At 39.9% G+C, this 25865-nt stretch overlaps 1 protein-coding gene across 2 annotated transcripts in view; it reads right to left on the bottom strand.

Moving 5' to 3' along the window:
* Positions 1-7509: 7509 nt before the first annotated feature.
* The window catches only part of ankrd52a (ankyrin repeat domain 52a), a 46654-nt gene continuing 28298 nt past the window's right edge, over positions 7510-25865 (bottom strand). Inside the window, exons 24-29 of one of the 2 annotated variants that reach the window (XM_060938566.1) lie at positions 21864-22009; positions 21690-21772; positions 21499-21581; positions 20207-20298; positions 18557-18803; positions 7510-9985 (exon numbers count right to left, since the gene is read on the bottom strand). In XM_060938566.1, coding sequence (XP_060794549.1) covers positions 9979-9985; positions 18557-18803; positions 20207-20298; positions 21499-21581; positions 21690-21772; positions 21864-22009 — 658 coding nt within the window. In that variant the 3' untranslated portion in view covers positions 7510-9978. Of the gene's footprint in view, positions 9986-18556; positions 18804-20206; positions 20299-20674; positions 20895-21498; positions 21582-21689; positions 21773-21863; positions 22010-25865 lie in introns of those variants that run through there. The other variant, XM_060938567.1, reaches the window with a different exon arrangement.

Genomic DNA, 25865 nt, shown 5'->3' on the forward strand with positions numbered 1-25865 from the left:
ACATGATTTTTAAGAAGATTTTAAGTCATATTTATAAACTTTATATTTTCAGCCAAAGTTAAAGAGATGGCTATCATGCACCAACCTGACAGGATTTCTGAGAGGATTTTAATTCTTATAACTGCTTCTCATCTGTATTATACTAATGCTAACTAAATAGCGAATATGAGAATACATGACAGTATTTTTAAAATCATATTCATTGTTATCTTTATTATTAATGCTAGCCAACAAGCTAGCATGAGCTAACCTGACAGGATTTTTGAAGAGATTATCACATTTATAAATATTTATCATTTATTACTAATACTAGCCAATTAACTAACATGACAGGATTTCTGTAAGGGTTTTAAGTCATATTTCTAAACATTTGTCATCTTAACAGCTAATTCTAAATAAACTGCTAGCATAAGCTAACCTGACAGGATATCTGAGAGGATTTTTCAGTTTTTTATAAATGTTTACTACTAATGTGAGACAGCTAGTATGAGCTAACCTGACATTTTTTTTTCTTTTTAGAAGATTTTACGTCCTATTTATACACATCATATTTACAGCCAAAGCTAATTAGATGGCTATCGTGTGCTAACCTGACAAGATTTCTGAGAGGATTTTAATTCTTAGTTATAACCATTTCTCATCTGTACAGTATTATACTAATGCTAGCTAACTAGCTAATATGAGATAACGTGACAGTATTTTTAAAATGATTTTTAAATCATATTCATTGTTTATTATCTTTAGTACTAATGCTAGCCAACAAGCTTGCATGAGCTAACCTGACAGGATTTCCAAGACTTGAATTCATTTATAAATATTTATTATAGGTGCTGACTGCAAAGTCATCTGAAATTTTTAAATGTTTTATTGTGCATGGCATTTTCCTATGTCCCGCAAGAACAATATAATGTGGACGAGATATGATCATTTTGATGCACTGAGGGTCGCTTTTCTCCGTTTTCCTCCCTCTTGAGGTAAACAGCATGAACCCAGGGAAACACCCGAACGCGAGGAGCTTTAACTAATTAGCATACAGTGGGGCAAAAAAGTATTTAGTCAGCCACCAATTGTGCAAGTTCTCCCACTTAAAAAGATGAGAGAGGCCTGTAATTTTCATCATAGGTGCACTTCAACTATGAGAGACAGAATGGGGGGAAAGAATCCAGGAAATCACATTGTAGGATTTTTAATGAATTAATTGGTGAATTCCTCGGTAAAATAAGTATTTGGTCACCTACAAACAAGCAAGATTTCTGGCTCTCACAGACCTGTAACAACTTCTTTAAGAGGCTCCTCTGTTCTCCACTCGTTACCTGTATTAATGGCACCTGTTTGAACTCGTTATCAGTATAAAAGACACCTGTCCACAACCTCAAACAGTCACACTCCAAACTCCACTATGGCCAAGACCAAAGAGCTGTCAAAGGACACCAGAAACAAAATTGTAGACCTGCGCCAGGCTGGGAAGACTGAATCTGCAATAGGTAAGCAGCTTGGTGTGAAGAAATCAACTGTGGGAGCAATTATTAGAAAATAGAAGACATACAAGACCACTGATAATCTCCCTCGATCTGGGGCTCCACGCAAGATCTCACCCCGTGGGGTCAAAATGATCACAAGAACAGTGAGCAAAAATCCCAGAACCACACGGGGGGACCTAGTGAATGACCTGCAGAGAGCTGGGACCAAAGTAACAAAGGCTACCATCAGTAATACACTACGCCGCCAGGGACTCAAATCCTGCAGTGCCAGACGTGTCCCCCTGCTTAAGCCAGTACATGTCCAGGCCCGTCTGAAGTTTGCTAGAGAGCATTTGGATGATCCAGAAGAGGATTGGGAGAATGTCATATGGTCAGATGAAACCAAAATAGAACTTTTTGGTAAAAACTCAACTTGTCGTGTTTGGAGGAGAAAGAATGCTGAGTTGCATCCAAAGAACACCATACCTACTGTGAAGCATGGGGGTGGAAACATCATGCTTTGGGGCTGTTTTTCTGCAAAGGGACCAGGACGACTGATCCGTGTAAAGGAAAGAATGAATGGGGCCATGTATCGTGAGATTTTGAGTGAAAACCTCCTTCCATCAGCAAGGGCATTGAAGATGAAACGTGGCTGGGTCTTTCAGCATGACAATGATCCCAAACACACCGCCCGGGCAACGAAGGAGTGGCTTCGTAAGAAGCATTTCAAGGTCCTGGAGTGGCCTAGCCAGTCTCCAGATCTCAACCCCATAGAAAATCTTTGGAGGGAGTTGAAAGTCCGTGTTGCCCAGCAACAGCCCCAAAACATCACTGCTCTAGAGGAGATTCTGCATGGAGGAATGGGCCAAAATACCAGCAACAGTGTGTGAAAACCTTGTGAAGACTTACAGAAAACGTCTGACCTCTGTCATTGCCAACAAAGGGTATATAACAAAGTATTGAGATGAACTTTTGTCATTGACCAAATACTTATTTTCCACCATAATTTGCAAATAAATTCTTTAAAAATCCTACAATGTGATTTCCTGGATTCTTTCCCCCCATTCTGTCTCTCATAGTTGAAGTGTACCTATGATGAAAATTACAGGCCTCTCTCATCTTTTTAAGTGGGAGAACTCGCACAATTGGTGACTGACTAAATACTTTTTTGCCCCACTGTAACCAGGGCCGTTGACAGCTTTGGCTGGGCCCGGGACAAAATAATCTGAGTGGGCCCCCACACACACACACACGCGCGCACGCACATCGCCACACAGCAACCACCCACACCCAACCCCTCTTTTCACAGTCTCCATTCACTCCAACCCTTAAATAACAGGTATTCCAAGCCCGTTATAACAGTCAACCATTTTATTTCAACATATTTATAGTTTGAACATTTCCTTAGTCTGCAACTATTCAGGTGCGAAATGCAATGCGCCAGACTTTTGCTGTGGCAAAGTCGTCAATGAGGTCATTGAAGTCCAGCTTCTTTGCAAGTTCGCGCTCTATAGAGAGCATAGGCAGCCCATTGAGCCTCTCCTGTGACATGTTTGAGCGCAGGTAGTTGATAAACCAAAATGATTGTTTACGGGATGGAACTGGGCCTCAATGAGAACGGAGTTATGGCTTTCCCAAAATCTGAACATAGAAGCATCACCACTAGTGATGTGTACAGTGAGTTTTTCAGTGTATTTTTTTGTCTTGTTTTTCATAAACATCCTTTCCGTACTCGATTTAGAATGTTACAAAAAAAATTGACACCCTCCCAACCACGTAACATTAGCCTATCTGACCTGGGGGCTGACACGTTTATTACGGATAAACCAAAAGGATTACAACGTTCCCTGGATATAGAACTGGACCGAGAAGATTTCAAAATCTTAACGTGTAAGCAACAACAATAAAACAGAGGTTGTTTTATTCATTTAGGGCTTATTAGGCTACTTTCATTAATTGCGCTTTTCATACAGGCCTATCATTTTTCACTTGAGCAAGGGAATTGTTTGAAGAGTATCCAGTCTAAGCGAAAGTTTAATGTTTTGCAACAGACTAACCTCAAAACACCCCATTTATAGCCCATTCGTTACATTAAACTCTATCTAGCTGGCAATTTCACATGCCGTCGTTTCTACACGGGATGATTTCCAACAAAATAAGGTTTAATTAACAAGAGGCAGCGTTCCACGGGCTTTCAGCTAACCGGAGTCCAGCTCAGCGCAGCTCAGCAAACGTGCCTAAAACCAGGGTTCGAATTATAAATTTGACCCTATGGGGGTCTCTATTTAAAAAAAAAAAAAAAAAGCAATGCATACTCGCTCTCCTGGACCAGCGCACTTTTGCGCACTGCAGTGCACAGCTTTCACACACAGGCGTGCGCATGCACGCACGCACACACGGTGTTGCATATATATTATTAAACAAATTATATATATTGTATATATATAATTATATATATTGTTAAACAAAGGAAGATCGTTGTGAGATAGAGGACAAGTCTTCTTCGGACTTAACTTCACATTCGATTTCGCAGGCTGCAAATTTCAGTTTGCGCGCATAGTGGTGTGGTGGTGAAGTACAGCCGTACATGTTGCGGTTTAATAACACGTTCAATACAAAGTTATGGCTGCATGGTGATCGGAAATGAAACGAGTTTTATTTATATTTATATGGTGATATAGCCTATTCAAGCTTATTATAGTGATATATGACGTATTTGAGAGACTTCCACAGAAAATTAAGTTTGCTTCTTTCATGGGAGCCTGAGGGAATGGGAGCTCAGCTCCCATTGGCTCCCACGTAATTCGAACTATGCCTTAAACATTTGGATATGATTGCGGGCCAATGTGCTATTCTTTGCTTCATTGAGATATATGCAACACAGTGTTATTAAACCGATATGTTTATGAAATAATTCAATGCCCTGTGCATTTCAGTGTTCACTCAGTGTACCCTGCTATCCCCTACTTTATAATTATGAATGGCGCGTCGCGCGTGCTGGGGTTACATTACGGGGCTGGAAAAAAGTTATCTGTGTCTTACCTGGCTCAGCTGCCCCACTGCCTTCACCACCTGCTGCATCATCTGAATCTTTTCTAAAATATCTATGCAGTGAGCCCCTGAGGCTCTTGGCTTCTTCATCTCTTTTTCTCTTTTCTTTGCTCCTGACTTGTGCATGTTGGCAAACGGGCTCGCACGCTTATTGTCGAAGCGTTATGATGGAATAGCGCCGTGTTATTTGGCGCCTTAATCAAAGACCAAACCATTTCTGCATTAGGGGTGGTACGTGGGTTCTTGAATCTATTTTCGAAGACAATAAAGGCAAAAGAACCAGAAATCATTCATTGAATGCAAATATAGCACATTTTTCTCCCCCAAATCAACACATTTTGAAATGAAACAGAATGATTAATGGCATCTTCATGAGGGACCAGTTCTGGGCCCCCCTCATGCCTGGGCCCGGGACAAAATACCCGGTTGTCCCCCCCTGTCGACGGCCCTGACTGTAACTATGGAACCTCATCACACCAAGATGGCGACATACAGAAAACATTGTGACTCTGCATCGACCTTGGAGAGTTCCGAGTCGCAGGAATGTAATTTGTGGTTGACATTTGCAAATCGATCCATGAAACAAAAGATAAATATCTTTTCTGTGTTACTGCTTTTGTGTTATTCTTTCTTTCTCTGTAAGATCAAAACATGAGGTGTAAATTACGACTCCGTACTCAGACTCACCAATCCAAGACGAGCGCTGTGAATTCATCAGATTTTGCGCCCATTTCATCCTTCAGTTGATTCCAGCAGTCAATTCATCACTTCACAACAACCTTTTGGTTTCCATCACTTTTCTGGCATGGTTTCTAGCCGATTCGCTTTCGTATTTTCTTTTCCACTGGCTTTTAGCTGGCGGGACAGCGGAGTCCGCCATGTTTGCCCATGCTGACTTGTTTTGGTTAAAATTAGGTCAAACACATCGCACGGTGGTCACGTGATACTGTTGCTCGCTTGCTTCAGCGATCTCCGGAATCGTAAAATGCGGGAAGCTTTTTATCTCAACAAAACATTTACACACAGGATACACGGTGTGTGTGTGTAGCAGCGCAACATCTCAAACTCCAACAGCAAGAGAAATCAAATGTTTTTACCCAGAATTCAACTTTGCAGTCAAAACCTTTATTGCTAAGCCTAAACAAAAAGACTATAGGAGATAACATGACAGGATTTCTGAGAAGACTTTCATGTTCATATGCCATCATCTCCTCATCATAGTCCTAATGGGACATAGAAATCTCATCTCATCTCATTATCTGTAGCCGCTTTATCCTGTTCTACAGGGTCGCAGGCAAGCTGGAGCCTATCCCAGCTGACTACGGGCGAAAGGCGGGGTTCACCCTGGACAAGTCGCCAGGTCATCACAGGGCTGACACATAGACACAGACAACCATTCACACTCACATTCACACCTACGGTCAATTTAGAGTTACCAGTTAACCTAACCTGCATGTCTTTGGACTGTGGGGGAAACCGGAGCACCTGGAGGAAACCCACGCGGAGAACATGCAAACTCCGCACAGAAAGGCCCTCGCCGGCCACAGGGCTCGAACCCAGAACCTTCTTGCTGTGAGGCAACAGCGCTAACCACTACACCACCATGCCGCTCACATAGAAAACTAGCATGAGCTAACCGGACAGAATTTCTCAAAATCATATTTATAAATATTTAACATTTACTAATAATACTAGCTGACATGAACAGATAGAAATTCTAGTTGGGAAAAAATTGTCATTTTTAAACCATTATGGTCACCTTTACATTCATAAAAGTTTATGTTTAATGCTAGATGGATCGCTAACATGAGCTAACCTGACAAGATTTCTGAGAGGACTGACCTCATATAATCATCTTTAGTGCTAATGCTGGATAGAAAACTAGCATGAGCAAACCGGACAGGATTTTTCAGTCATATTTATAAATGTTTACCATTTAATAATACTAGCCCACTAGCTAACACGAGCAGATAGAAATTCTATCTGGAAGAAATTGGTCATTTCTAAACCTTTATGTTCACCTTTATATTTATAAAAGTTTATTTTAATGCTAATGCTAGATGGATAGCTACCATGCACTAACCTGACCGGATTTCTGAAAGGACTGACCTCATATTTATATCATCTTTAGTGCTAATGCTGGATAGAAAACTAGCATTAGCTAATGTGACAGGATTTCTCATGTCAAGTATTAAGTCTCATCTCATCAAATGTTTGATATATTAATAATCCTAGCCAAATAGCTAAAATAGGATTTTGAAAAGGATTTGAATTATTTTAGATGTAGATTGTTCAGTAGTTTATGGAAGTTTTTGCTGCTGGACAGACAGCGGACATGAGTTCAGCTGACAGGAATTTTGAGCAGATTTCTAAAGATTTAAAAAAAAAAAAATTATAAAATGGTTGTGCTCATGTTAGATAGAAAAATAAACATGCAAGTTCCAATGCTGCAAAAAATCCAAGGTGGCAGAGAAAAACCTTGCATTTTAGAAAAAAATTAAAAATAACCCACAGCATCAGCACCTTACACCAGTGGAGGAGATAAATACATTGAGTATGATCTGATCAGAGTTTAGATCAAGGGGAGGAAGGAAATTAGGGGAAGGTTAGCGAAGCAGCCTTGGGGCCCAAAAGGGGTGCAGGCTCGATTCCCAGGACTGGCAGGAAAAACGTGAGGGGAGATGAGTGAATGAACAGCACTTTCCTCTTCATTCCGGCTGAAGTGCCCTTGAGCAAAGCACCGAACCCCCAACTGCTCCCTGGGTGCTGTAGCTGCCCACTGCTCACTTGTGTGTTCACTGCTTCAGATGGGTTAAACGCAGAGAAGGAATTTCACCGTATTTGTGTGTACATGTGACAAAAATAAAGGCTTCTTCTTTAGCTGAAAAAAAAAAATCAAACAACTCTAGCAAGGGCTCAAAATTGGTGAAAAATTTTTCCACAGCAGCCATTATCCACAGAACAAAAGCACAACACTGTCTTTTATTTAGCAATAGCACTTTATTTCAAACATAATCAATCCTAAGCCACAATACTGAATGACAAGACCTACTGGCTGCAGCATATTATGAAACTGGCAAACGCAAAATGTACAGGATTTTTTTTTTCTGTATTTTAAAGTCAGATCGAGTTCATATAATACCAAATTCAAAACAATGATAAATGTTCCTTCTTAGTTAAATACATGTTACAGATGTTCACATCTGTTAGTAACAATTAACCAATTACAAGCTCCTACTAGGAATTAACAAGGCAAAGTGCTTTCAGGATTGCATCATCACACAAAGAAATGAATGGCTTGAGGTTTATTTTATTTTTTTTTGGGGTGGGCACAGCTAGGGGGTGTGAAAGGGTACGACATGGGGGTGGGGTAGCTTCCTTAACGATTCATGCTTTTAGGACACTACAATGAACTGAAGGTGGCTACAGATGTCCAAAGGCTGAATGGTTTAATTTGATTTTGGAACGGTGTAAGGCTCGGGGAACTGGAAGGACCCCGTTATTAATAACGCTGACCTATTCGCCCTTTCAAACCCCCCAACCGCCAGTAGAAAATTGAATTGTTGCTTAGGTACCAAAGTCATGCATGCACCTACCCACCCGCACAATGCCCGAAACTCACCCGGAATCTCGCACACACTCCATGAAGAGTTGTAAACTTGAATTCAGAGGGCTCACAGTGAACATTGAGAAGTGATTTAAAGGGTCAGGGGAGAAAGAAACTGAAGACACGAGGAGGGGGGGAAAAAAAAACCAAGCAAACAAACAAACCAAAAAAAAAAAAAACACCACAATGGAGAAAAGAGAAAAAAAAAAAAGATACAGCAGGTATAAAAGGTACAGTATACACAAGCTGTAATAGATAGGCTGATAGGCTTCCCTGTTTTTTTAGCAAACATCAGAAACACGTGACATCATCAGAAAGATGGGAGGAAGAGGGGGGGGGGGGGGGGCAATTTTCTAATACAGTCTGGCTTCACATTCCAGTGGTACTCTGCTGTGTATACACTTTCATTTTACACTGAGACACAATCGAGCACTTTACATTTTTTTTTTAATTTTAATATTACCGCTTGTTGACGATAAATTACACGCACATCTGTTCCATATACATATTTTTCCATTTCATCACCATGACAAGGTGAGAGATTCGGATATACATCAAGCTGCGACACGCAGAGGTAGGAATAATTCTGCTACTCCTCAGAACGCTGCGAACAGTAAATAAACAGATAAAACAGTGAAAATCAACTCTGGTTTGGGTCATGCTTTTAGAGAAGGCAGTAGATGTGAGTGTGATGTGTTTTGGCTGACGCAGGGGGTTTGAGTAGTGATGGTACACCCCCCCGCTGTGGTCCCAGGCTTCGAGCACATGCTGGTGATGGTGTCTTTTCCCTAACCACACAGGAAAAAAAAAAAAAGGGAAAAAAAACCAACCAAAAAAAAAAACCAAACAGTATTTGCAGATATGCTGATGAGGTATACAAGGTTTGATATGACCCCATACTAACTTCACACACACACACACACACACACACACACGGTGCTGCCTGACATGATCAGAGCATAGTATTTTTGCATTTCTTTTGTAACAGCAAAAAACAATAAAAGTCTCATAGACTTCGGGTCTTTTGTGAAACCGGATTCAGGTACGAGACCCGAGCATGAATGCAGCCAGTCCATTCAAAATGGCCTGAAATCCTGTACACAGCAAATTCACATTCAGTCTGACTGAAGTAAGGCTCTCTCAAGGAGAGGGTGTTTTACCTAAGGTGCCACAGACAAAAACAAACAAAACAAAACAAAAAACCCCACAACCAAAGCAAACAAGAATCCACGAGCCAAAGTGACCCAGCAAATCACCACCTTTCAAAATATACACCTGTCTCTTGATTATATTGCTTGTTTTAGGACAAAAATTAAATGTCACTGGCCGTCTCTACAGAATCATAGATTGATCCTTGGCCATAAAACACTCGGCTACTTTAAGTTTAAAAAATATATACTGTACATTGTCGTCAACCTCAAAGCAATGTGCTCGCTGTGGTTCAGCTCAGAACACTTCACTACACAAAGAAATAAATAATCCGATTTAAAAAGTAGGTGTGTGATGTAATATCCATCAGGGGTGGACAAATCAGCAGCCCGGGGACACAGGAAACAAATGTTTCCAGGCTAGGAGTGTTTTATCTATCATTTCTTACTAGTATGAACAAGTAAGTAGGCCAGCGATCAGCAGCATTTGTTTGTTTGCAGTCTTCTGCAACTTAAATCGAAGAAAGAAATAAAAATCCTACTGAGTATTAACTTGCAGAAAAACTTTTTATTGGGTATTTATTTTGAAACAAACAAACAAAAAGTCAAATACTCACTTTGAACCTGATTCCCTACCACGCCCACCTGGTTCGGCGATGGTAGCACGAGTTTTTCCTCAGTAAACACGCTGCACAAACGGCAGACAAACGTTTCAGAATCTGATGAAATAAAAGTCAATTAATTTGGCTCATAACTAATTTGGAAAAAATAAATTATTTTTGCTGTACCAGACACGCTGCTTGTGTACCACACAGTTTATCTAATTATAATTTAGGATAATTATATCTGTAGCTTTGAGCTTCTACTAGAAAATGTGATTTTTTTTAAATTAAGGTTTAATATAATGCATGTATTATTGTGTGTAAAACAATATTTTAAACAAACATGAGGAAACCACGGCCAAATGTTTAGAGAGAAGCAGCTTTGGGACCAGAAGGCTGCCAGTTCAATTCCCTGCACCAGCAGGAACGGCTGAAATGCCCTTGAGCAAGGCACTGAATGCCCAACTGCTCCCCAGGATACTCTGGGTATGTATGTTGCATGTCGCTCTGGATAACAGCGTCTGCTAAATTACATGAATGTAATGTAATGACCAGGTTTTATTGCATACATGATGCTAGCTATTTAGCCTCGTTAATTGTGTTCCCGGGCAGCTGAAACAAGCGAGTGAGCAGCATTTAGCATTGAGGTTTTTTTTTTTTTTAAATAAATTTGATGTCCACCACTAAATATATTTTGGTCTAAACAAGAACGAGTGAGTGGGCGATATGGCAAAAACATCCTTGACATCTTCAAGATATGCTTCATGATTTTCAGTCTTGCTTAAAAAGTGCAAACGTGTTAATGGAGCCAGATTATGAAAGGGTTTTAGGAGAAAATGGTGAAAAGGAGAGATTTGTATCCCCCCCCCAAAAAAAAAATAAAAACAAACACCCCACATCACACAAGATGCCCAATTGATGAGTAACATAGCTTTTTTAAAAAAAAAAAAAAAAAAAAAAAAAAAAAAAAAAAAAGCACCACCACCTGACGACAAACACGATACACAGAAAAGCATATCATGATTGCAATATTGATGATATTTCATCATATCGCCCAGCCCTGGTTTATAAATCTTTCAGTCTTGGTCACTGAAAGCGAAAGTGAAGTTTCCTGGTGCAGATTGCTTTCATCACATGGAATGTTACATGGCTGAAATTTGGGATTCACTCTTTCAAGTTTGAGATTTTCCCATCACTGTCAAAAAGAGAAGAGACTTGGATTTGTAATAAAAGGCTGAACTGCTTCTGAAAGTTTGCTCAGTCGGTGCACTAATCCCTTTGTCCCATGTTCACATATGGACCAAAGAGAAACATTTAATTCACTAGTTCTTAGTCCAGACTCATCGACTCACTCATCGTACCACAACAGACCAAATCAGTAAGCAAACTCTTAGGCATTTTTTGGTTTTAAAAAACAACAACAACAAATAAAAACCCCACCCACACACAGCAATAAAAAGAACAAGACACAAAGCTTGGACAAACCCACACATAAAGAGGCTGAACAGTCCCAAGTCAAGCTTGTGAGTCACATATGCTAACTTAATGGCAAACTGCTTTGGGAAAGAAAGGGAATGGAAGATCTACGCTAGCGCACCCATGAACCGAATCGCAAAAAAACAAAGCTCTGAATTCTCTTTTCTGAACGCTAGTAGTATTGACGTGGTCTGATGCCCATCACAGTCTCCAGAAAGTCTTTATACATTCCACAAAAAAAGTGCCACTGTTTTTTTTTTTATATGAAGGCAAAGCCAGATGGTATTAAAAAGAACAAACATTTAAAAAAAAAAAAAAAAAAAAAAAAAGTGGTTGATTTATGAGGACACGTTCCTCCAGTGAAAATGAGAATGCTATGGTCCACGTCGAATTATTGCACTTCGATCTAATCCGTTTTGGGTGGACATACTACGACGCAAATCACAAGATAGAAGACGACGATTCATGCTTGACGTTTCACAAGACACGGTTACAACCAACCAACTTCGAAATGCACAACTACAGCACACGTTTCAATAAAAGTTCACTAAAAATTTTTTTTTAAAAATGCACACTTCAGGAAACTAAACAGCATTCCTCCCCACCTCCCGAATTTGAAACGTTACTAGCTAGCACATGGATACGTTGTCAAATTTAATATACGAGGAGTATTCGCTCCACAAAGCGACGTAGTTTTTCGAGGCTCCTGATTGTTCACGACACAATACTCATGTAGAAACTAGCCATTGATCGACAGATTGAAAAGTTACACCAATTTGATCATTTGTAAGGCTCACTAAAAAGAAGGTATCAATGGAAGACCGTACCCTGTGGCATGTACGTAAGAACAAAAAGGCACAATCCCACATTTACCACACGGTGGAGGAATTTTAAAGACAGTAAAGATGCTTACACACTCGTAGGTAATAGCAGCATGCCACATACAGCACTAATATGGACTAGCTGAGACGCTTGGGTCAGTTTTCCATTGGATACGAAATCTGTTTCATAGCTTTATGATTGGCTCAATTTATTTATATATATATATATATATATATTTTTAACAATTCATATTGGAAAGAAAGAAGATTCCTGCATAGCTTTCATCACATGATCAGTTGGACTTTAAAGGGATCCCCATATGCCTCGTATAAAGACTAGACTAGTCAGACGATGCGTCATTAAGGGCGTTCATTAATTAATTCAACAAGCTGCCAGTGGAAGAAAGCAGCAGCTTTGCTTTTTATTTTTTAAAACATTCATTCATTCGCATATTAAACAGCACTGAAATTTTAACCGAATCTCAGGACAAAGCAATGACAGTGCAGTTGATCGGATTTGACCCTTAGTTAAGGGAAAGGACATCAATTGAAGTTTTAAAAAGCACCTACAGACTAAAAATCTTTTCTTTTCTAAAGGCCTCAGAGCGCCAACTTAAAGTTAACGGAATCTTAGTGTATACGCGTGCATCACAAACACATTTTTTATTGTTATATATAGGTTTTTTTTTTTTTTAAACGTTTGAGTTTTGAGGTAAGATCACATGTTAAACACAACTCAAATCCTTACAGCATGTTTCAGTGCATGGCCTACTTCCATTTAACCCATCGCTTGTTTCTAAACGTTTAAACTACAGAACATTTATGGATAGAAAAGAACGAAAAATGAAGATTTTTCCAAAAAAATCTTCCTGCATTAATGAATCAGTACAGAGCAGTACACGTGTGTGGTTTATATATATTTTCCACAGTACTTGTGAAACAATAAAGGATCACCTTCTTTCTAAACCTCCTACAACAAATTTTTTTTGTCTTTGATGCCATTTGGCTCAAAAATATCTTTGCTTTTTCAAAACGTATCGAGGTTTCTTTTACGACAGAGGTGCCAACATTGCTAAGAAGAAACTCCTCATAGAGAGGAAAAAGAAATAAAATTACCATGGAAAAACACATATAGCTTTCTGTCTGGGGACGAGACTGACTTAAAAAAAAAAAAAAAAAAAAAAAAAAAAAAGTGTGTGCCGAGGAACAGGAAGAAAAAGCGGTGAGTTTCAGATTCGGTGTGATATTTAAAAATTCTCTCAAAATGTTCCGTATTTAACGAAGCAAACCTGGTGGCCATGTTTGTTTATTTACAAATTGTCACACTCGCTCACTAGAGCAGAAGTTTTACATCTTGTTGTCTTGACAACCATGCAATATCGTAAACCATATTCAACGCTCATTCTCCATTGGGTAGTGTGACGTAATACACGTAGGATAAGCGATATGCTAACAATATTACATGCTATCAAACCAAATGAATGAAACCCGCTAAAAGGGAATAGAACACACGTTTTTATTCAATAAAAAAAAAAAAAGTGTCCTGTATGGATAATATTTAATATTAGTGCTTTTTTTTTTTAAACAACCAAAGAGACCAGAGCTCGGCCTTCTTGCTTTTCTGGTGGCTCACATAACCGGGAGTTGTGAACTCCCAGCTAGATTACACTGCAGTGAAAATGGGAAGCAAGTCTTTTACATCCTTTTAGCTTTTCCACCAGACAAACTTTTTTTTAAATTAATATTTTTCCAAACATTTGCAGCCGTCACAAAATCATAAATGCTACACCAAAAACTGGACAGATTGGCAGCTCTATTAATACTACAGTACATACTATTTGAGAACCATGACGTTTTTAGGTTTTAAAGGGTTAATGACGGGGGGGGGACCTTAATTAACAGCTAATGTAAAGCCCATCGCCTCATCCTCTTACCTCCAGTACATTTTTTTTAAAAACATGCTGCAGATACAGTACTAACACGTAAAAGCTTAAAAAAAAAAAAAAAAACCATCGCGCACACAGGATTTCCTAATTAGTCCTTGAACCAAAAAAAAAAAAAATCTGTCACCTGACAAACACCATTTAGCTATTTATGCTTAACATTTGTGGCATGATGCATTCTCTGTAGATGTGTGTGCTTCTCGACACAATCTCGCCATCAGAGAGACGAGACCAGATATATTTAGGAAATCTTCTCTCAAGTGCTGCAACTGCTCGCCCACAATACCATTTCCTCTTAAGGCAAATCACTAGAGATAAATAGGACGACGCAGGAATCAAATAGTTATTTAAAATATTGCCTTAAACGGATGTGTCTTCAAGTAGTTGGGACGTTTAAAAAGTCCGCTGAGGTAAATTAGACATTCGATCAGTCGACACCACCTTCGAGAGCATCAACTAGACACTGAACACAGACATGAACGGGTTATTAAGACGCACTTTGAAGTAGCTACAAATTCGCCCCTTTTTCCTGCTAATTGGATGAGAGTTACAGAAAGCTGGAGTTATGCCAAAGAATTTTTTTTCCATGATTTTATGCCTTGTGTTAATAAATAATTGCAAACTTGACATGCTGATCAGTGAGATTCAAATTAAAAAACACCACAAAGTACTTTCTTGATTTCTACCCTTCTGATAAAGTTAAGGCATTTCATTTGACAAATGGTTGAGACTTCATCCTTCTGGGGGGGGAACTAAAAAAAAAAAAAAATTCCCCATCAATGCCTTTTGAGAGAAACGTAATAAAGTAATATTTACGTAACTTGACAAAATATAAATGCTAAAGAATGGCTTTTTAATTTGAAACTTAACTTCTTCCCACATTTGCATTCTTATAGCTTCATTTGAACTATAATAATTATTTTTTTCTCAATATTCTTCTCAAATAAATATGAATTTGGTTTTGTTGTAGATCACGCAACATATATTACTTTAGAATTCATTCATATTACTCTATAAACTCATTCAGATGCAGTGCAGAGAAGAAATTTATGGCACCAGTTTTGAAGAAAGGACCATCATGCTTTTTTTTTTGCATATGGTCAATCAGCTAAAACGAGCTCCTCTACCTCTAATACAACCTTCAGCTACAAGATACCGTATTTAGGTCCAACGTTCCTCTGCACAAGCTGCCCGTTTATTCATCTCTCACACACACACACACACACCCCATGAGGAGTTGTGACACGTCCAGGACGTGGATAAAGAACCGATCCAGCTCCAAGATGCTTTTTCTGATTACAAAATGGGAACAAAGTTCTCTTTGAATGAAAAGGAGATGTGCACTTTTTAAAAAAATATTTCACCTCAACTCCTTCAATAATCGATACAAGTGGCAGTGCAAATCTCTTAATGCCTCACTGAACCCTGTGCGTTCACATCTCTCTTCGTTTTGTTGGCCTTCTGTATTTGGGGGGGGGGTTTAAAAAAAGAAAAAAAAAAAGAGAATTGGGTTAAGTCATGATAATCTAATATTCCTGATGAAAGTACAAACCTAAAAATATGCCTCAGCCACATTGTCAAGTGCAACACACACAATGCAGCTGCACGCGAACAGCAAAAGAACACGGGGTGCTTTTTTTTATGCTCCATTTGAATGTACAGTCAGAGGTGGACAAATCAGCATCAGGGACGCCCGGGACAAAAAGATTTCACGTTCGGCTTTTCATCGTTGCCGAGTCGGTCTAATAACCAAAGACAGAAAAATAACACTCCTTTCTGACTTCCGTAACTATGTTTAAAGTAAATGCACTTCACTGCGCCACACAGACAGACGTGTTGATGCTGTAACTGTCGCACAAGCTCCTCATTCATGGCGACCCAGCTGATTTTTACAAAAGTAGATTAACTAGCGTTAAATCGACACAAGCAAATTCGTTAAGACGACTCCAACAGGTTTTAGGTGACGCATGAGGACACTGGGCAATGACGTGCTGACATTTCATTGAGGGCGCAAATATGCTACATCAGAAACTTTCTAAGAATTGAATAACCAAATACTTGTTTGCTTCTCTTACATTTTATTAATGCGCTCTTTTCCTAACTAGCTCACTGCACTCACTTTTACATTTAGTTCCTTCAAGGTTGTTTTTTTTCCTTTTGGAGCGCTTACTTCCCAGTGTGACGGCTAATAAATTTATGATGTGTCCACCCCTGACAAGTTCCTTATTTTTGAACAGATCATTTTGAAGCATCATCTGCGTCCTATAACTTTGTTCAGCAGTTAAAAGCACTGCAAATAAAAAGGTCACATTTGATTCCCCCAAGTATTATGGGTTACGAGATTTTTTCTTTTGCAAAACTGTGATAATACGTTGGTCAATTCTCCTTAATTATTTCAGCAGACACCTAGAAGAACTAAAATCGACTGAAGTATTTCAGTGAATATTGGAAGGATCAAGATTTACTGCTGCTTCTCTTTCTTAGTTTTAAACAGTTTTCATGGCTTCAGTGAGACTCGGGTACAATTCAGGTTAACATGCCGGCTCACGCAATCTCTAACTGCCTGTGGTCTCAAATAAATCGGAAAAATAATAATAATAATAGGGGAAATTAAAAGCCCTTTCAAACTGATTGTCTCTTTACTAATTGCGCAAGTATTGCATGTCTATATTTTGTGAATAATATTCCGGTCCTAATATTTTCTGAAATGTTGTGGCTTCAATGTAAAATGAAAAGGAAGCACATTTGTATAATGAACAATTAAATCAACCTTTGGCAATAAGGAAGCATTCAGTTTATATTTAAACCAAAAAAAACCCCAAGGGGCAACAGATTTTATGTATCACCACCAAGCAGGTGTTTTCTTTTTGCCAAATTATGAATGCTACGAAATGAACGCAACTTTGGTCGTAATAATAATCCAAATAAACCCGATGTGAAAGATCACAAAAACGCTGATCCTCAGTCCGAGCTTATGAACAGCAGACGTTAAAGCCATACACCCTGACGGAAAAGCTGCTCAATTAATAACTAATTTCCCCAAAGAGGATAAACAAAAAACAAAACACACGCCTGACATTTCAAATGAATTCCAAGTGATCCTTCAGCAAAAGGCTCGACTAATGTTTCATATGGCTAAAGTTAATTGTCTGTAGAGGAAGCACCACTTAAGCTGTGACTGGTGACGAGTTGAACTGAACGGACGTTTATAATAATTTAAAAAAAAAAAAAAAAAAAAAACACAACACCCACCCCTGTTAAAAAGGCACTGCGAAAGCAGCTCGACGCGACGCAACACAACATAACGCAAGACATTTTGATATGGTCCGCTGGGAAAGCACTACATGGAGAATCCAGCTCGCAGCCACTAATTTCCAATTTCTATTAAAAAAATAAAATAAAAATACCACCCACGAGCGTTCTTTCCCAGATAAAAGGTGGTCCCCTAAGAGCAAGGATCAGTTTTCAAAGGCCTGCGTCCACTCTGATGCTTGTGCTTTCGATTTCCTGTTCAGTCCATCATTGCCTGCGTGCCATATCAGATGACTGATGGTACCCTGGTGCTACTCTTTAATCTGGAATAACAAATACGAATATGCTCCTTGTAAACCTATTGCAATGTCCCCAGTTTATTCCTTCCTCCCACAAAGAGAAAAAAAAAAAAAAAGCCTACAGTAAACATGCACCATTTTTGACCTTTCGAACCCAGAGGTCATTGGTCATTTGGCTTAAGGTTGTATGGTTTCCCTTGTCTCAAAGAAAATTTTTTTCTGCCTAGTTTTGTGCTGAATTTGATTGCACCTGACATACAACGCACAAGCTTAAAAAGCAAGAATCAAGTATGGGATGGAAATCTGGTTGGACTGCTAAACACACACACACACACACACACACACGACCATCTAATACATGGCCCACACCTTCATGCTAGTTTACAGTAACCCGTTTAAACTTTTCCTCAGAGCAGGCTGGAAATTCTCTGCGAGGCCACAGCTTCTCTCACTCACACACGCGAGAATCCGTGACCAAAAGAATAAGCAGCTGCATAATACTAAACTTAGCTGAGTAAACTGGGCTTAAAATTAACAGTTTAAAAACTAATAGCTTGCACTCATGGAAACTCGAGCACACGAGATGGCTTGGAATATTCGACTTTTCAAACAAGATCTAGTGAGGAATTAAATAAATAATAACCACGTTCATTTCTGGTCATCCTCTAATAGTAGTAAAGAACAGCAGTGATGATGGGGGGGGCAGGAGGGTTATGTGGCTGGAATTGCATATCGTTTTTGACTAGGTGTCGAGAGATAGACAGAGAGAGAGAGAGAGAGAGAGAGAGAGAGAGAGAGAGAGAGAGAGAGGGGACCAAACTGAGCATCGATACACACAGACGTGTTATTGTGTGTGTGTGGTACATCGTAAGGGCTCGAGGATGCAGATCGGCTCACTCGGTCAGACATCCGTCCAATCCGAAGGCAGCGCCGTGCCGATCTTTGCCGTAGGTGTGGCGAAGGCCTCCGTTGGGCAAAGGGGGGCAAGCGGCTGTGATGCCACAATGCTTGAGCAGGTTCAGCCTGGGGGACGAGGGAGAGGAAGAGGGAGCGCTGGAGGAAGAAGGCTTCATGGTTGAGAGGATGAGAGCGAGGCAGTCGGCCACGGCTTTGTTGGGAGCGCATGCCAAGGCAGGGGTATGACCTGGGGGAAAAAAACAAACAAAAACAAAAAACCCACACACACACTCGGTCAAACACCATCCATATGGAGGACTTTCACATGACGTCATCGCAACTGCAGATTTGTGTTTGCCAGCGACTGGCACAAGTGTACACCCAATTCAGTAAACATCTACAGATAAACTTGTAGAAGTTACATCTAAAAAGAACATTGCCAGAGACCTGTAGTGCTTTTGGATGGAATAACAGACAGAGATAAGCCTGGTTTAACTTCTCGGCAAACCCAGAAAGACGAGAGAAAAAAAAAAAACCCGGCGAGCGGCAGTTAAACAAGAAGAAAAACATTCCCGTGTGTGTGAGGATTTTATATCAGGTTAGTGTGAAAGCTCTGTGCAACGTTAAAATGTAGATCTGGATGCGATATATTTGATTAGACCGAATGCTTGGCGAGACTAACAGCGTATTTGTGATGTACTGATAATGTAGACGAGGCTAAACACCATAAAATATGCTAGATCTAGGCCCTGGCTTGTTTATTACTGTTAGAAGTCCATGTTTGAGCTTACCTTGGTCATAAGGTATTTTTCTTTATCGGAAATTTCCCATAACATTACGGGACGAATGAAATCTGCCTCAAAATAACGGAAGGCATCTGTACTTTGTAAGCGTTTAGCATCTCTGGTGTATTTAGAACTCACAAATACTAAATAGTTCAGGATGTCACTGTCCCAAATCCGGTAGCTGGTTTGTTGGACACCTTTTCAAGTGGAACAAATATTTTGTTCCAAATACAAAAATACATTTATGGGCAAATTAAGAAGCAGCCTTGATTTTTGTCACACATGCACTCAAGCGAAGCGAAATTCCTCCTCTACATTTAACCCATCTGAAGCTGCGCTCAGACACCAAGAGAGAGAGAGAGAGAGAGAGAGAGAGAAAAATGCACAGAATAAATAAATACATTTCTGGGTAAATTACATGGCTCTGTGATGCCTGCATGTTTCAGCTTTTGAATGTAAAGCAATCTGCTGGTATGAAATACATTTTTAATCGTTTCAGAGAGATTATACTGACTGCAGTCGTCTCGATTTTCATTATTACCTGTCAAGGCTGGTTCTTTGTTGGCCCAGCAGTATGGCAGATGCTGCATGATAAACAAAAATCTGTGACGTCACTGAAAGTCCTCTATAAAGCGCTAAAAACCAACCGAAAGGCCTCCTCCTTTATCTACAGCATCTGCGATTTTGTTGTTTGTCTCTACAGAGAAATAACTAGCAATAGCATACCACAGACGCAGCTGATTGAGATCATGTCATTAATACAATAAAAGAAGATATCTGCAGGAGGCAACAGTTTCGCCGACATAGCACCCGCGTGCTTCAACTCTAAAGTGATTATTCGGAGTGTAAACACTAGGTGGCGTACCTTCCTCATCAACTGCCAGCACTGTGGCTCCACGGTTCAGCAAAGCCTGAACCACAGTGGCCAAGCCGTTCCTGGCTGCGATGTGAAGAGGCCTAGAGGACAGAAAGAGATATGAACTAAATATTAAACCAAGAATACAAAGACCTAAAATTTACAATACACACTCGCAAGCAATAAAGAGCTGAGCCACCATTTTCCGTACAAGTTTCACAGCATAGAATTGTAATTTCCCTTATCTTTTGGCTGTTCTCGTTAGGGGTCGCCACAGCGGATAATGTCCCTCCGTCTCCTTTTCCATCACACCAACAGTCCTCGTGTCCTCCTTCACCACCACATCCATAAATCTCATCTTTGCTCTTCCTCTTTTCCTTCTATCTGGCAACTCCAACTCCAGCGTTTTTTCCTCCATACGTGTCCAAACCATCTCAATCTCGCCTCTCTCACAGTCTCCAAGCCGTCCTACATGTCCTGTCCCTCTAATACTCTCGTTTCTAATCCTGTCCAACTTTGTCACTCCCAATGAACATCTCAGCATCTTCAGCTCTGCTCCCTCCAGTTCAGCCTCCTGTCTTTGTGTCTCCAAACCGTACAGCATCGCTGCTCTTACTGCTGCCTGGTCCACTTTCCCTTTCACTCTGGCTGGTAGCCTTCTGTCACAAATCACTCCTGACGTCCTCCTCCCCTCCATCTGGTCCAAATGTGGATGTAATTCCCTCATCAGCGATCATTAAACTGAGATGAGTTTCCCACAAGTACAATCCTGTGGCATCAGTTTCACCATCATTTCGATTTTATTAAAATTAAACCATTTTTTAAACAAAAGATAATTCAACAACATTATTTAATCTGCGAGCATTTCCTTTTTCCTCGATGTGTTCAATAACCCAAAAAGATACAGCACGTTTGCACCACACTGTCCGGTTCCTGTTGGTTTAATAAAGTACCAACCAAACAGTGGCACCATAATACAGAAAACTATAAGCCAGGAATATTTATCCAATATTTACAGGACAAGTAAAGTATTTTACAAGGTAAAAGGGGATTGCTTTTTTAAATGTCCCATCACTTACATGTTACAGCAAGTATAAGCACCTGTATGTCCAATTATGATACTGTATCATATAATCATTCCGAAAAAGCTACATGTGCCACACCCACATGACGACGGAGATGAACCTGGAGCGCTGACTGCTTTGTTGCTTGCTAGTGCGAATGCAGTGTTAGCGCAGTGTTAGCAACAACCTATAAAACTTACAATGAAAGATACATGGGGAAAAAAAAAAAGCCCTCACATTTGAAGCATGCTGTTGGTTGCATTGATGAGAACCGGGTTGTGGATCTCTTTCAAGATCAGCATGGCACACATCTCATGAGCCTAGAACATGCAGACGCAAACACACAGTTTAACAAAGGTGAGGTGAGGCAACTAGACGACCTCATCACTAATTCTCTCTTTAAACACACATCTGAGAGCAGACAGTACCTTGCTGCAGGCCAGATGCAGGGCAGTGTTTCTGTTGACATCCAGAAGAGACAGATCAGCTTTGGCTCGATGCAGCAGCAGGGCTGGATACAATAAATCAATCACTATTAATATAACTGATCCAATGGTGAAATAAATTTCTTAAAAAGAGAAATCCAGCACCCGTGCTCTTACCCACAGCGCCGCTTTTGCCCTTATCAGCAGCCACCATGAGCGCCGAGCGTCCCGAGTGGTCCACGGCGTTAATGTCAGCCCCCATACGCAGAATCAGGAGCAGCCCGGAAACGTCCTCGGCTACGGAGGCAGCATGGAGTGGAGTCCTGAAAACGGCGCACGTTACAACACAGTGAGTCTTTAGACAGCTCGAGATTAATTTGGCGACAAGTTAAAACTTATCTTAAAATGTATACGAATTTCCACGTAATATGGGACAGTAGGAACATTTGAAAGATACTTCAAATAAGTGTGGCTGATGTGACCCAAAAAAATGAAAATCAAATTCAATTAGTATCAGGATACACATACAGGTTATTTTCCCATAGATACATAAAATGGTGAAAAACAGTTCAATCTACTTTTATTGAAAATTTTCAAACTTAAATTAAAACCATGAAAAAAAAATTTACAATTAATTATTTACAGTTTTACAAGTTAGTACAAAATGTTTGGAATTTTAATTTAAAAAGTAAATAAGATATTTACATGGATGTGCTCTCTTTAAAAAAAACAAAAAAACAAAAAACAAAACCACACGTGTATTTTGACCAGGCATGTAATGATAATATTATGTGATGATCAATCACAATACAAATTTTTGATGAGTTGAATCGGTGAAATATAATAAAAATTAATCGTGATCAGGCTGCTTCATGATATGCTATGGCCTAATGGTTCGAGAAGCAGCTTTGAGACCAAATGGTTGCCAGTTTGATTTCCTGGACCAGCAGGAATGGCTGAAGTGCCCTTGAGCAAGGTACCTAACCCCCAACTGCTCCCCAGGCTGCTCTGGGTGCGTTGTATGTCGCGCTGGATAAGAGCGTCTGCTAAATGCCTGTAATGTAATGCTTTATCTCAGTTTTTCCTTCACTGTAATTGTGTTCTTTAGACAGCAGAGGGCGCAAGCACATACAACAGCAGGAATGAAAATGTTAAATTTTTTTATACATTTAATAATAATAATAATAATAATAATATTATTATTTTATTTAAAGGCGCCTTTCTAGCACCCAAGGACACTGTACAAAAATGAAAGACAAACCATACATTAAAACTACAAAAAAAAAAAAAATTAAAAACAAGTTACAATTCAAAATTAAAAATTAGACAGTGCAGTGATTAAATTTGAAAAGCAAGTTTGAACAGGTGTGTTTTGAGTAAGGATTTGAAATGTGGAAGGGAACTGATATTTCTAAGTTCGGGAGGTAATGAGTTCCAAAGCCGGGGAGCAGAGCGGCTCTGGTGGTGAGACGGGCGGAGGGGACAGTCAAGTGGATAGAAGAAGATCTGAGGGAACGAGAGGGAGTGGCAACATGGAGGAGATCGGACAGATATGGGGGAGCGAGGATGTGGATGGCCTTGAAAGTTAACAGAAGGATTTTGAATTCAATTCGAAACTTGACTGGGAGCCAGTGGAGCTGCTGCAGGATGGCGTGATGTGGTGGATGGAGGGAGTTCTGGTGATGATGCGAGCAGCTGAATTCTGGACAGATTTGTGAGGGACCAGAGAGGAGGGAGTTGCAGTAATCCAGACGAGAAGTGACGAGGCTGTGGACAAGAACAGCAGTGGCATGGGGAGTAAGGGAGGGGCGGAGACTGTTGATATTGCGTAAATGGAAATACGCAGACCGGGTAATGTTACTGATGTGGGATTGGAAGGAAAGAGTGCTGTTGAGGAGGACACCCAGACTCTTAACCTAAATAGTAATTTAAAACACACTTCACTCTAGGTGGAAGTAACAAAGCTCTAATGCCCCAAAAACACAGATGTAAAATACGAAGGAGCTGCCGTGTGATTGTGTATAAATGGATCTAACAAGAAATCGGAGCTCGCATTTTACAGACTGCTGAAAGATAAAGAAAAGCAAATAGAGGGAGCAGAAATGTTGATAAATTATTAAGAAAAGGCCCATTTGTTACCTTTTTTGTTTTTACTAAAATTAATATTTTAGTTAAAAGGGTTTTATATTTTACAAAATATGGGTAAATTATTGTTGGTTAAGAGAATGAAATAAGTTTTTTTTTATTTAATAAAAAAAATTTAAGTTGGTAAAGAATATGAAATTAAAAATGTTGCATTTTTTGGTTCAAAATTTTTTTTTTTTCAAAAATATAGTGAGATAATCAAATCGTGAATGAGGTGAATCGTTACACGCCTAGTTGTGCCAGCTTATTAGTGTGCGTGCAAAGCGAGCACACTACTATTGTTCTCCGACGCATTTATTATTATTGTTATTAAACTTTTTTATTCTTTTCCACTCACTTTTTTGAGCCGCTGCTACTCCTCTCGGGCCATTCGAGTTAGAGACACCGTTCCACTTCTCACTTGTCCGGACTGTAGCGCAGATGTGTGCTTGTATATAGCTTTTCGATACACCTTGTTGTTCTCCTGTAATTCGCGTTTTTCAAAAAATTTTCCCCCATTGAAATGAACGGGCGCTCGATGCAAAACACAGATTTTCCCTTCGGGAGGCCAGACCATAAGGCCTGGGTGCCCACTACGTCGATCGCGATCGACCGGTCGATCTCGAAGGCAGGGATGGTAGATCTGATGATTGATATGTAAATATTAATATATTTGTTATGAAATTAAAAAAAAAAAAAAGTCGTGGTTATTTTTACATGTAAACAAATTCGCTTTTTCCCTGAAGCGAAATGTCAGCCAAGCGCTGCGTCAAAAAAAATGTTACATTAGGTTACCATGACAACCAGTAAAATGAAACTGCTGGTTTCAAAGATGCAGCGCCGTGATTTAGGAAACTTCCGAAACCTCGCCTCGGAGCTGGAGATGCAAGGGAGGGCGTTTGCGCAACTTAACAGTGCGCGCTACACTGAGCAGATTGAAATTCTCCAGTCAGAGTTTGAGAAGCGATTTCAAGACTTTGCTTTGCTCGAGCCACTAGCTACATTCATGTGCCACCCATTCGGGGAAGATACTGAGGTGGATTCCCTCGCCTCAAAAGTTGCGGCACTGTTTCAGCTGAACACGTCTGCCGTGCAAGACGAGATGCTGATGCTGCAGTCTGACATCGAGTTGAAGTCCAGGGCGCATGGGCCGTTTTGGAATTTACTCACGGAGGCGAAGTACCCGAGCATGCAGCAATGTGCCACCTCCTTAATCGCATTGTTCGGCTCCACTTATTTGTGCGAGTCGGACTTTTCGCATATGAAGATCATTAAGTCCAAATACCGCTCCAGTATGTCTGACGATCATCTCGAGGCCTGCTTGAGGCTCGCTACCAGCAGCTACTGTCCGGACTATGCAGCCCTCTCTGACTCCCTCCAGTGCCGATCATCATCGGATTAAGATCTGATTTAGGGCCTACATCAGTATGCTATGTATTAATGTTGTGCTGTTGCTAAGTTCCACGGTTAAAAAAAAAAAATTTAAAAAAAATATAAAAGAAGGAAAAATGTTTTTATATAAAATTGTTGTAAATGTCAAATCTCTGTCTAGCAGGCTATACAAAAGTCAATTGATGTGAACAAAAATGTTTTGGGGTTTACAATGCCTGTCTGGATGCATTTAACTTTTTTTTCTAAACATAGCCCATTTTTTTTTTACAGTGGGCTTGTTTCATGTTTACTTAGTAGTTTGCGGTTTATAAAAGTTAACAGTGATTTGAACAAAAATACGTTTAGGAGTACAAAGCTTATGCATTTAACATAATTTGAATGTAAATTTCAGTCACCTTTTTGTATGCATGTTTGCATATTATTAAACAAATTGCATATGAATGTTTATAAATCAAAACAAGTGTCATTATTGTTATCTCATCTCATCTCATTATCTCTAGCCGCTTTATCCTTCTACAGGGTCGCAGGCAAGCTGGAGCCTATCCCAGCTGACTACGGGCGAAAGGCGGGGTACACCCTGGACAAGTCGCCAGGTCATCACAGGGCTAACACATAGACACAGACAACCATTCACACTCACATTCACACCTACGGTCAATTTAG

This window comes from Neoarius graeffei, chromosome 13 (genome assembly GCF_027579695.1).
Source record: "Neoarius graeffei isolate fNeoGra1 chromosome 13, fNeoGra1.pri, whole genome shotgun sequence".
In the NCBI taxonomy this organism is placed as follows: domain Eukaryota; kingdom Metazoa; phylum Chordata; class Actinopteri; order Siluriformes; family Ariidae; genus Neoarius; species Neoarius graeffei.